The sequence below is a fragment of the Dunckerocampus dactyliophorus genome, chromosome 1 (assembly GCF_027744805.1).
Source record: "Dunckerocampus dactyliophorus isolate RoL2022-P2 chromosome 1, RoL_Ddac_1.1, whole genome shotgun sequence".
Lineage (NCBI taxonomy): Eukaryota > Metazoa > Chordata > Actinopteri > Syngnathiformes > Syngnathidae > Dunckerocampus > Dunckerocampus dactyliophorus.
In genome coordinates, this window is record NC_072819.1 from 11,270,275 (window position 1) to 11,282,034 (window position 11,760).

Below are 11,760 nucleotides of genomic sequence, written 5' to 3' on the forward strand. Positions count from 1 at the left end.
TCAGAAAATTTCAGCACTTTTGTCTGCAAGACAAATACCAGAGTAAATTTACCCTGATGCTACACAGTCGCTGTTGTGTGTGTGTGTGTGTGTTGTTGTTTTTTTTTTAACAATATTCATTCCTCAGTAAGTTGGTGCTAATATCTAGAAATAGACAAATATTTGGAATGCCTTTATGATCATTAGATACAAAAGATGTAACTTTGGGGCTATGTTAGCATTACCAGGCTCCCAGCTGCCAGGGGACGTTCGCCTTTGATTTGAAGTGATTTCGTTAGCTTAGGAGCTAATGCCACCATGTTGTAGTCCGCTTTTCGTAGTCTTCTCTGTTGTTAGCTTTGTTTTATCTGCCTGGACTGCTGCTGACTGTTAAGTCGTTTTCTTGGATTCAAATGGATGACTCATTTGATCATCAAGATGTTGGTAAGAGGTCAAATATGAATGAAAGTTATTCATTGTTGGGACCTATTGAACAAAATCCTTGATTTTTTAAAATGAGAAACATGTATATAAAATAATTTAAAACTAAAATTAATAAACAAAGAGGTGTGCGTAATATTACCAGGATAGTGCTTTTAACAAGTAGTTTGGACTCTACAAACTGTTACCATAACTAGGTCACATGAAATGGAAGATATTGAAAATAATCCTTGATTTTTTTTTTTTTTTATGTTTAAAAATCTATATGAAAATTTGGTAAAAGATCAAATTAGAAAGGACTGCTTAGGACTAATGGTTAAAACGTGATTTCTCATTCAGAACTTTAAAAAGTCTGGGACGATAATAAATAAATGAATCACACAGTAAATGAAAATCAACTCGATTATTTTGCCGGCCTCAATTTATTGCCGTGCGTATCTGTTTTCTTCATCTCACGCCTCCAAACAAGGAAGAAGAGGATTCACTTTGTGCATTGGTTTCAAAACCTTGGCACGTTTGTGTGAAGAGTTTAGCCTTGTGAGGAGCAATGATTGCAATATATTGTCATATGTTTTTTTCATTCTACTTTTCTTCAAGTCTCGTAGACCTAATCTCATGTATCGTCTCTTCTCCTGAACTGAGTGTCTCGTGACACCGTGTTTTGTTTTAGAAGATTTTAATTTTTTTTTCAACAAACTCTCTTCAGCTTAATCGGAATTTACTGATGTTCCCTACATATAAACGACCAGCATTCAGAGTGACACTTCTTGTGGAAGCTCCCCGCACCATGACGTAGTAGTCCGGGCATTAGTAGCCCGGCAGTAGTCTGCTGTAGCTACGGAGCCAAATATCCAATGCGAAACTGTCTTCACCACAGTTACTCTTTTGTGATAACTCTATAAATTCTCCTGACTAACTGACCCTGATTGTGTCTTACAGGGTGAAGGATGGAAACCCATATTTTCACATGTGTATTTTTATCAACTGTCTTTTGTAGATCGGGCAAAAACCTTCTGGGCCAAGGAAAATGTGGATCAGGTGTTTAGTGTCCTATACAAGCACCTGGATCACCTGAGAGAAGTCCTGAAGACGAACACTGCAACAGACAAAGGTTCTTCTTTTCTTTATTTATTGATCATTTGGCATGTAGATGACTGTCTGATGTTTGGCTCTGTTCCATTAGAACGAGTTCAGGCCTTGAAGCTATTTGACTGCATGGACTGGACAGTTCTATCTCCTTCAAGTGATACTCCGGTGGTGCGGGTGGTGGTTGGTGCAGGTAACTCACCGCTGCAAAAACAAGATGCATGTGGCAAGTTTGTAGGTAGAAGAACTCATATTTGTTTGTTTTCCTGCTCAGATGATGTGCTGCAAGATGAACTTTGCCAACACAGCCCTACATACACACCTCCTCAGTCAGCTGCATCCCCTGCAGGCAGTGAGGAGCTGCTGTGCCCTCTGGTGCCCATTCAGCTGCAGTACCGGCTGCACGTGTGTTGCAAGGTAGCATGTCTCCTATGTTAGGCTTTCAAGCTTCCTTTTCCTAAACTGGAATGATGCTGTTCCCCCTTTAGACCTGTTTGCCTACTTTACCTGACATGCACCAGTCCACACCACCATTCTGGGCCCAGAATCCGCTTAAGGTTCCACTGCTCTGCCATTTCAAGAGGATGATGGCCATGCCGCTAATGTTGTCAAAAGGGGGCAGTGCCAACAACCATCAGCAGACAGGTGCCTTCGAGGAGGAGGAAGATGAAGACCACTGCGATGTCATTTATAAAGCCCCATGTGGGCAAAGCCTCCGTAACTACGATGATGTGATGCGCTTCCTGTTTGCCACAGATAGCTACGATGTACTGCAGGTCAGCTGGTTTGTTATACATGGTTGTATGATGCATAGAGCGGTGTATGGTATGGCACGGTTTTATTTGTATCAGACATGCTTAACAAGTTACATCGAGGAAAAGGCTTCTTGAGACGTCATCTGTACTTCTGTGAAGAAGGTGTCGGACGTTTCGCTCCTCATCCGAAGCGCTTCGTCAGCGAACTAATAAGTGCTGGTAGCTTAGGCCTTAAATACAGTAAGAGTGGGCGGAATTGGTGTGCCAACACCCTCCTCCTATTGGTTTGTTACACTAAGCCTGGGCGGAGTAGTGGTATAATCCTATCCTGTTATTAACACCTCCGATAAAAGGGAAGTGTCGCTCCCTGAAATGGGTATGAACGACTCTGATACTGGCTTGTTAGCATCTATTGTTCTGGCTCGGCCCTGCCTTCACCTCATTTGCAAGACTAAGAGCTGTGGGTTTTGGTCTCAGTAACCTGCTGAACACAGGGTCCAAATTAAACCTCAAACCACCATTCCGATTCAATGATGGGTTCTGTTGTTTGACAAAAATAGCTTCCTTTACTCCTCTTTCAAACCATCTGTTTTCTTTGGCCAAAATCTTTACCTCGCTGTCCTGAAAAGAGTGATTGGTAGCTTTCAGGTGTAGATGTACTGCTGATTGAGGACCACTAGCATTGTCCCTGCGATGTTGATAAAGCCTTTTTTGGAGCATTTGCTTAGTTTCTTAGCACTACATTGGGGAAACTAAGCAAATGCTTAGTTTCTTAGCACTACACTGGGGAAACTAACTTGCATCCTATATTTTTTCATTGTACTTTTCTGAAAATTAATGTCACAATCCCGTCTCATACTCATAGACCCAATCTCGTGTATTGTCTCATCTCATGAACTACATGGAATGTATAAGTTAAAATGGAGACATTATATAAGGAAATAAAAACATGGGGGATAAATACTGGAGTAAAATTTCAACTGAGTCACACAATTATTTATTTATTATTACTTATTAAGTAATTACAGTATATAAATTGAACTTTGACATGTTTGTGATAATTAATATATGAAATATTTTTTAATTTGGCATACTCGGATGTTATTGTCAATTGTTGACTTCAAGCTGCGTCAACTCTTTGTGAGTTGTCTTTAATTTCCTAGTCGTCAAGATTATGTCATCTACAATATTTGTCCAGTTCCTTCATGTCTTCAACAACATGTACTTTGCTTTCCTCGGGTCCTCCATTTGACTTGATACATTCTTGTTTTGTATGTGATAACTAGCGAGTTAAGATGCTCAGCTCTTTCACACAGAGATCCCGCAAAATTGGCACACAGAAACCGTACCCGAAAACAGTTGATCTGAGATTTAGTCGCTTGTGTCTTTCACTCTTAACCCAGCCAAGTGCTTTGTCTGTCTGTGCGTTCACACAGACTCGACTTCCTGCAATCAGATAGTTAGATGCGTGGCAATTTCCGTGTTGGTGTCTGTTGGGGCATATACTGTACTTATTGGATGGTGACAATTGCTTTCAACACCATATGTAGTAGAAGTGAGTGAGTGGTGTAAAACGTCACACTCCAGCATATGTAGTGAGTGGACTGCCCACAGTTATGCCAATGATGCTATCTCAGAAACCGGAAAATTCCATGTTGGTGCTTTTCATACTGACCAACGACACGGGAAAAAGGCACAAAATTCACGGCTTTTAATAGGCAGCATGAAAGAGACTGACGTCTTTTTCTGCTCGGTGAAGAAAGTGCTATCAGTCAAAGCAAAGTATGGGCGTACACCGGGTCATTTGAACTTCAGCCTTCAAACTTGGGCCCACTTAACACTTAAAGTCTGGTACATTTGGCTTGTGTGAGTGCCCTGATCCACGTGCAGTTTACGCACCCTTTTCCTTTGGCACAATTGGAAGAGGTGGCGCAGGGCACGCCATGATTGGTCATGCACAACTAGCAGAGTCCGAGAATGACTGAAATGGCCGTTCTTAATGATAACCGCTATCTTTAGTTTTCAAGTGTATTTGTCATGTGCAGGTTAACACATGACCAACAATGCAATATAATGCTTTGAACAAGAAAACCAGGCAACTTACCATCAAAAGATAAGATATACAGGAATTACAGGAAAGGCAAAAAAATAAATAAAACATTGAGCATTAAGACAAAAAAGGCATTCAAGCGACTCAAAATTATCCCACGTCTCCTGAATGTTTAGTGCAAGCCCAAGCCAACAGAGGACAGGAGAACGAAGGGGAATTGCTCCCGATTCCGACACAGTTGTAATGGTTTGATGTGAGTTTGGAAATTTTAAAAATCATCAAAAGTCATTTAGAAATTGTCTTTGTTTCCTCCAGCTAGACTACTTCTCCTTCAACATGGCAGTGCAGTTGGATCCTCCTGCAGCACAAGGCCCCTGGCTTCCAGAGATAGACCTGAGCCGCGGCACTGAACCAACGCCAGTGGAGCTGTGCGTCGGGCCCGACGATACCCGACCAGCTGAATTTCGCTACAGGAAGGACCGCTGGCCGCACGGCTGTTTCTTGAGCCGTGATCCCTTGTTTGATGCCTGTTGTGACTGCACAGATGGCTGTTTGGATGCACAGCACTGCGCCTGCATTGCCATGACGGGAGCTGGGCACCATTACACCCATCAGAGACTGACCAAGCCTTTGCCATCTGGGTAAGTTGATCAGAGTCTAAATGACATTCCTCAGCTAGGAATGTGATCAATCAAAGAGTGATGACATATGGCAGGTTGTTTGAGTGTGGGCCGTGGTGCAGCTGTGATCGTGCTCGTTGTCAGAATCGAATTGTGCAGAGGGGAATCAAAGTCCGCCTTCAAGTCTTCTGGACAGACCGTTGTGGCTGGGGTGTGCGTTGCCTTGACGACTTGGATGCGGGGATGTTTGTTTGCATATTTGCAGGTGAGACAACTGTTTTTAAATGCTGAATCCCAGTCATTTTATTTTGAGTTCCATGTTTCAAAATAAGTGAATAAGTGTTAATAATGTTGACATCTCCAGGCGTGATCCTGCAGAGAGTCCAGAAACCCAATGAGCCTCCTCCCCCGAAACTGACCAGAGTCGACCTGCCATCAGATGACGAGGTGGAGGTGGTCACAGAGTGGCTAGCGCTCCCTGTACTGGAGGGGAGCAACTTGGAAGCACCCGAACCCACCTCGCCCCCACTGCATGTGCCAGTAATTCAGAGACCCACAGAGGTCAATGCACATCAGGACGAAGACAAGGCAAAGAAGGTTGACATGATGACGGCAAATGCTGATGGGAGTGGCAACAAGACAGACAGTCAAAAGAGTTTAAAGAGAGTCGTGAACCCTGGTGATGTTTATTTGCTGGATGCCAGAAAGGAAGGAAATGTGAGCCGCTTCTTCAACGTAGGTGGATGTTGAACTTTGAAGCAGAATACACATGTAATCAAAGCATGTCAAGGTTGGAGTCGTAGCTTGAGACGGGTTTTAGTCGAGACGTCTCATCTGTTTAAAAAAAAATATGTTAATGGTAATCGAGGGAAAGGCTTCTTGAGACGTCATCTGTACTTCTGTGAAGAAGGTGTCTGACGTTTCACTCCTCATCCGAAGAGCTTCGTCAGCAAACTAACAAGTGCTGGTAGCCTAGGCCTTAAATACAGTAAGAATGGGCAGAATTGGTGTGCCAACACCCTCCTCCTATTGGTTCCTTACACATTAGTGTAAGGCACACCAATTCCGCCCACTCTTACTGTATTTAAGGCCTAGGCTACCAGCACTTGTTAGTTCGCTGACGAATCTCTTCGGATGAGGAGCGAAACGTTCGACACCTTCTTCACAGAAGTACAGATGACGTCTCAAGAAGCCTTTCCCTCGATGGACAACTCCTGTACGACTGAGAGCCTACACAGACGTGTTAATGGTAATGGTTTATTATTATGGTAATGGTTTTATTTTGAACATGCATACAAGTTACATTGGAATACATCACATAGTACAGTTCACAGTTCTACCTGTCCAAAAAGGAGTAGGAAGAAGCAATGCTTTATTAATCCTACCCCCCATCCGTTTCACATCAATTGCAATACATTTGTTCACTTCCTGTATTTCAAATGTACTTTTTGCTAGTTTAAAATACATAGGAAAATGAGGTAGCATAACAAAGTGGTAAATAGGAGTCAAAGTCCTTGTCACCGTAAATAAATTATATAACAGTCATAAGTAATAATAGATATAAAATGATAATAAATATATATCGAATGTAAATAGTATTTACATATTTACAAAATTTACGCCAACATTTTGCCTTGATTTGTTATCTTACATTATGACACATATCTTATTACGTTATTAATACACTGCATGAGTCCAACTGTGTTGTTAAGTATTTTTTATCACAGAACATCCTTGTTAGCAGCCTATTAGCTTGCTAGTACATGCAACAGGAACCAGATGTCAGCTCTGTCTATGATGTCATTAGCGGTCGACTGTAGTTCTTTGCTTACTAAACACAGTTACACCACAAGTCTCAAAAATATTAACACAAAACATGTTTTTATAGTTTCACAATTATTGTTTTACATGCATAAAATGGTTCAAAATGCATATAAATGACAAATGAAAGGGATAAATGAACAATTAGGTTATTTTTACCCTCATGGAAGATGTGATTGTTGCTAAAGAGACTATGTGGCAGTGAGATCAACTCGGACACCACCTTTGTGTTGCTATGAGTTATTTCTTTGGGTTTCTCACCTTCACTTATCAAAATGCTTGCACTTGCAACTTTCTTTGGCATCATTTTGTAGCCGTGATCAAAACAAGTGCAGAGGCTTGAGGTGAGAAACACTAATGAATTCAAGAAATAACTTATAGCAAATAGCAAAACACTAATTAGGTTTTATTTTGTTGGTGTTGAAACCACGGCCATAATACATAATAATACATAAATAATAATTAGATAATTAAGATATATACGTGTTAAGCTATGGATCCTGTAAAGTTACAATGCATATATTGCAGGTTTTTTTGTTTTTTACCTTGTTTTTTACCTTTTTTTTGTTTTACCTTTTTTTTCATTGTGTCCCTAATACAGATTTGAGAATTATTGGTAGAAACAACCTCTAATATTAATGACCTTTGACTTCTGTGTCCACTGCAGCACAGTTGCCAGCCAAATCTATTCATCCAGAACGTCTTCACTGACTCACATGACCCTGACTTCCCCATCACAGCCTTCTTTACCAACAGGTAATAGCACACTTTACTTTACTTGTATTTTGATGCACATTAATAAGTGTCTGTTTGTGTACGTGTGTGTTAGTGTGGTAAAGGCAGGCACCGAGCTCACCTGGAATTATTCTCTTAACACGCACGTCTCACCAAAGCAACAACAGGAAGTGGTCTGTGTGTGTGGCAGCGATGACTGCCTCGGGAAATTCATGACGGAGAACCTGTGTAAAACGTGTGGTTTTGGAAGTGGGGATGCTTGTGAGTCCACTTGACCCCGATCCTGGAGTTTACTATGTCATTTTCACAATTAAAATTACTTTCATGTTCTTGTGCCTTTATTTTGTAACCTAAATGTGTCCAACTTGCTATTACGGAAGTAGCTGCTTTTACTTCCTGATGCGATCTTTCACACAAGTTCGCCATATCGCGTCTTGTTTGTTAGTTTACTGCAACAGCTGTACGGATTCAAATGCAGACTATGAGCACTTTCTTACGGACGACTTGTTTGCTGCTCCTCGTGGCCTCTTCTTGGGGCCGCGTGCCCCCTCATGACCAGGTGGCTCGCGTCGCCCGCTTCATCGCCCACCGGTGCGACTGGACATCCATGGCCACCATTAGTAGCCACAAGCCGGTGGTGGGGCAGCCCTTCTCCAATGTGTTCTCAGTGAGCGACGGGCCGCGGGGCTCCAGCTCCGGCGTACCGTACATGTACTTAACTCGCATGGAAATCTCCGTGCAGGACCTGGAGGTAAAAGTTAAAATGTGACTGATTAGTTTTACACTCCAATGGTTCTTATTTAGTCCCCTTACGGAAGTCCGCTTCGAATTTTGTTTAGAAATATTGTAGGGCATGTATGTTGTATGTAAAATACACTTCAGTCGTGAAATTCACGCATTTTGTGCAATCAGGTGATTGCGATAACTTGTGAATAGTTGCATTGCAGCATGCAATCCCTAATTTTAAACATCTGGTTTTGTATCAGCCACAGATATTGTATTACACAAGTGAAGGACCTTAAAAGTAGTCCGTCTTAAGTTATTATGGTTATTCCTCGAAGACATTTGGTCAGGAGTGTCCAAACATGTTCAATGTAATTATATATCTCATTAATAATGAATTTTATTTTTAAAATGTGCAGAGGGCCAATAAAAAAACAAACTGCACAAGAATGGCCCCAGAGCCGCTCTTCGGACCCTCCCAGCATGATACAGCAACATCTTCTCAATGACTCAGCAGTTCTGACTGGAAGTCACATGCCTAAACGGTCTTGATGTAGGACGGGAACATTTTATCTGTCTTGATGTAGGGTGGGAACATTTTATCTTGCAGCTTCAAAATACAAAACAAATGGGAGTGAGACAAAAAAATGTATCAGTATACAATTTATTGCAAACAACAAAGTGAAATAAGCTCTTAATCAGCTGATCAAAAGTTGAAGACTACACTTTTTAAGAGACAAAATCTTGCCAAAAATGTGGATTCAATGTTATTTTCTGTCAGGTATTCACACTGTCGAGATCTCTTGATAGCAAAGGCAAAAAAGCTTGCTCTCTTTGAAGGCGATGGGATTGTTGAGCTGCATAAGCAAGGCCTCCCGCAGCGCACCACTGCTGCTAAGGTTTGATGCAGTAAGACAGGCATTTGAAACTTCAAGATCCTGAGGATTATATAACAAAAAAGTCAAGTGGTAGACCCTAAAACAATTCACTGGCCCCAAGCTGGAGAATCCGATTGGGTCTCCTAGAAGACAAGGAGCTCGAAGATTTTTTTGGCTGTCTATGGAGATTTTGAGTCATATTAACATGTAATAATGTTTGTTGTTTTCTAAGGCACATCACTTCGCCTACTTCCTCTCGCTCGACCCTTCTGCACGTTGCTCACTCAACCTTTGGTCGCGCGGTGAGGGGAGCCAGTTTACTAGTATCTCTGGCCAGATTTTGGGGACTGGGCTGTTGGCTGGAGCTTGCAGGTTACTGCCTGGAGGGTGGTGATGTGTACGGGCGTGCTCAGTGTCAAAATGCATGCATGTTGGTCATTCTCCTGAAGGATCGAGAGCACTAAAGTAATAATATACTCTTTTTTTTTAAAAAACATTCTCGCGATCAACCAGTAGTTCATTATTTACGGGGTTGGTGACCCCCGTTTTAGAATATGCAGAAGACCAATATAAAACCAGCTGTAGGCCGAAAATGGCAACTAGACTGCACTTTGGAGAGATGAAAGATGAACTAAAACCTTGTCTGGTGAACAGGTGAACCCGCAGGCATCTTTGTCCATGTCTCTGGCTCAGACTGGTTACTGTCGCCAGCAGGGCTTCGACCCTCAGAGTCCTCTCTGCGCTCACATCATCCTGTCAGGATCTGTGCTGGAGGTATGCACACACCAACACTAGACACACACACTCATGCTGACATCAGTCGCGTGTCTTCAGGTGAACGGCACGGAGGCTGATTTTGCAAAGAAATCACTCTTCAGTCGTCACCCTGAGATGATGGACTGGCCATCAGACCACAACTGGTTCTTTGCCAAGTTCAACATCACACAAGTAAGGAAGTGCTAACAATGCTAATGCTAATGTTACAGTATATCTAATATTATTGTTGTGTCTTTGTGTCGCAGGTGTGGGTACTGGATTATTTTGGCGGGGTGAAGACAGTCAGTCCAGATGAATACTTCCAAGCTTCCCCAAATGGGAAGCACAATTGATTGTCAGCACATGCTCAATGTGTTGCTGTTTGCAGTGGGTCATGTGGTGATTTCAATGGAAATGTATGACAAATTATGTTAAATTGATTGGCTGCTGTGTGTGTGTGCAAATATCATAAATGCAGTTGCAGTTTTAGGGGGTAAATGGGCTTGTTTTAAAGCTTAAAAAACAGTGTAAAACCTCAAACCTCAGGCGTGGGATTTAATTTGGTCTGAAAAATCGCAAAATTACCAGCTGTCATTTTGCTTTTTTTTTTCTTCAGAAAATGTAAATGATATATATTTTTAAATATTGCATAATATATTGTTTGTTAATAAACTGTATTCTATCACAGAATGCCTCTGTCTCTTCTGTAGTAAAAGTGAGGGCCAATATTGTGTTGCCATACGCAAATACAAAAGATGGAGTCATGTTGCTAGCAAGTAAAGCATGTCCTTTGTGAAGTAATGGCTCAAACATATACAGTACACTCAAGGGAAATGTAAATGCAACACTTTTGTTTTTGCTCACATCCTTTGTGAGCTGAAAGATCTAAAACCTTTTCCATATACAAAAGGCCTATTTCCCTCAAATGTTCACAAATCTGCCTAAATCTATGAAAGTGAACACTTCTCAGGACACTGCCAGGAATTCTGGGCCTCATGAGAAGCTGATTTCAACATCTCTACTTTTTGAGCCCCCCTGGCAGTCAGGGTCCCTTTGAATTGTCCTAACTTTTCCCCCGGTACGGCACCCCTGCTTCTCCTTCCGGGGTGTCGAAGTGGGCGTCAAATTGGAATGGGGAAAGGCACATGGCCTTTTGTAAAAAAAAAAAAAAAGTGAAGATTTTTTTCTTTTATTGAAATATGTCAGTTTAAAAAGATGATCTCATAAATGTAAAGATAAAATTTGCTGTGAAAGTTCAATAAGTTTGCTTTAATCAGTTCAATTCAATGAAATGACTACCTACAACCACCTTGCAAAAATGCAAAATGGTTCATTCCACCTGCTAGGGCAAGGTGGCTTTTAGACAGGAGTCGCAATTGACCAGTCGATCTTTGGGACTTAAATAAATGCATCATATCAGTGTCCTCCCCTCCCAGAGTGGCTAACAGACTTGCCAACAGGCACGCATTTTGATGCCTAAACACGGCCATACGCCTTGCCACTCTCCAGGCCCAGTCCCAGAAACCCAGAGGTGCCAACGCACACGACTCGCTAGCAACGAGCATTGTGTGAAATGCACGTTTAATGCACATCCTCCAGCTGCGTTAAGGTTAACTCTTGTCATGCATCGACCAGCTCAACAAAACTCTCCCTGTCCTCTCAAACACCATCGATTGCCCGCGACAGGAAGCCATCAAGCCAAATAGAGTTGTGGTTTGCTCACAGAACTGATGCCAGGTATCGAACCCCCACAAAAAAACACAAAAGCAGAGGTGCCCAAAGTGCGGCCCAGGGGCCATCCGTGGCCCGTGGCTCATTTGTCATTGGGCTGAGGCACACTGCAAGAACAAATATTACACACCCTTTCGACAAAATTAATATATATGTATAGATATTACTGGGGGGGGCTCAGTCGT

General features: G+C 42.0%; 2 protein-coding genes across 3 annotated transcripts; both read left to right on the forward strand.

Annotated features, from left to right (window-relative positions):
• The first annotated feature begins 74 nt into the window (after window positions 1-74).
• setdb2 (SET domain bifurcated histone lysine methyltransferase 2) lies at window positions 75-7,808 on the forward strand. Of its 2 annotated transcripts, none has more exons than XM_054794494.1 (10): window positions 75-423; window positions 1,418-1,531; window positions 1,604-1,699; window positions 1,781-1,923; window positions 1,995-2,282; window positions 4,627-4,952; window positions 5,027-5,196; window positions 5,296-5,666; window positions 7,420-7,508; window positions 7,582-7,808. In XM_054794494.1, exons 1-10 carry the CDS (start codon window positions 393-395, stop codon window positions 7,760-7,762), a joined length of 1,809 nt encoding a protein of 602 aa, XP_054650469.1. In that variant the 5' UTR covers window positions 75-392; the 3' UTR covers window positions 7,763-7,808. The 2 variants fall into 2 exon arrangements, with proteins under 2 accessions (XP_054650469.1, XP_054650479.1); XM_054794504.1 differs by having other exon boundaries at window positions 5,296-5,648.
• Window positions 7,809-7,875: 67 nt separating this feature from the next.
• Window positions 7,876-10,521, forward strand: creg1 (cellular repressor of E1A-stimulated genes 1). Its single transcript, XM_054794623.1, has 4 exons — window positions 7,876-8,238; window positions 9,743-9,862; window positions 9,923-10,036; window positions 10,111-10,521. The coding sequence occupies exons 1-4, from the start codon at window positions 7,960-7,962 to the stop codon at window positions 10,195-10,197; spliced, it is 600 nt and encodes a 199-aa protein (XP_054650598.1). The 5' UTR covers window positions 7,876-7,959; the 3' UTR covers window positions 10,198-10,521.
• Window positions 10,522-11,760: the final 1,239 nt, after the last annotated feature.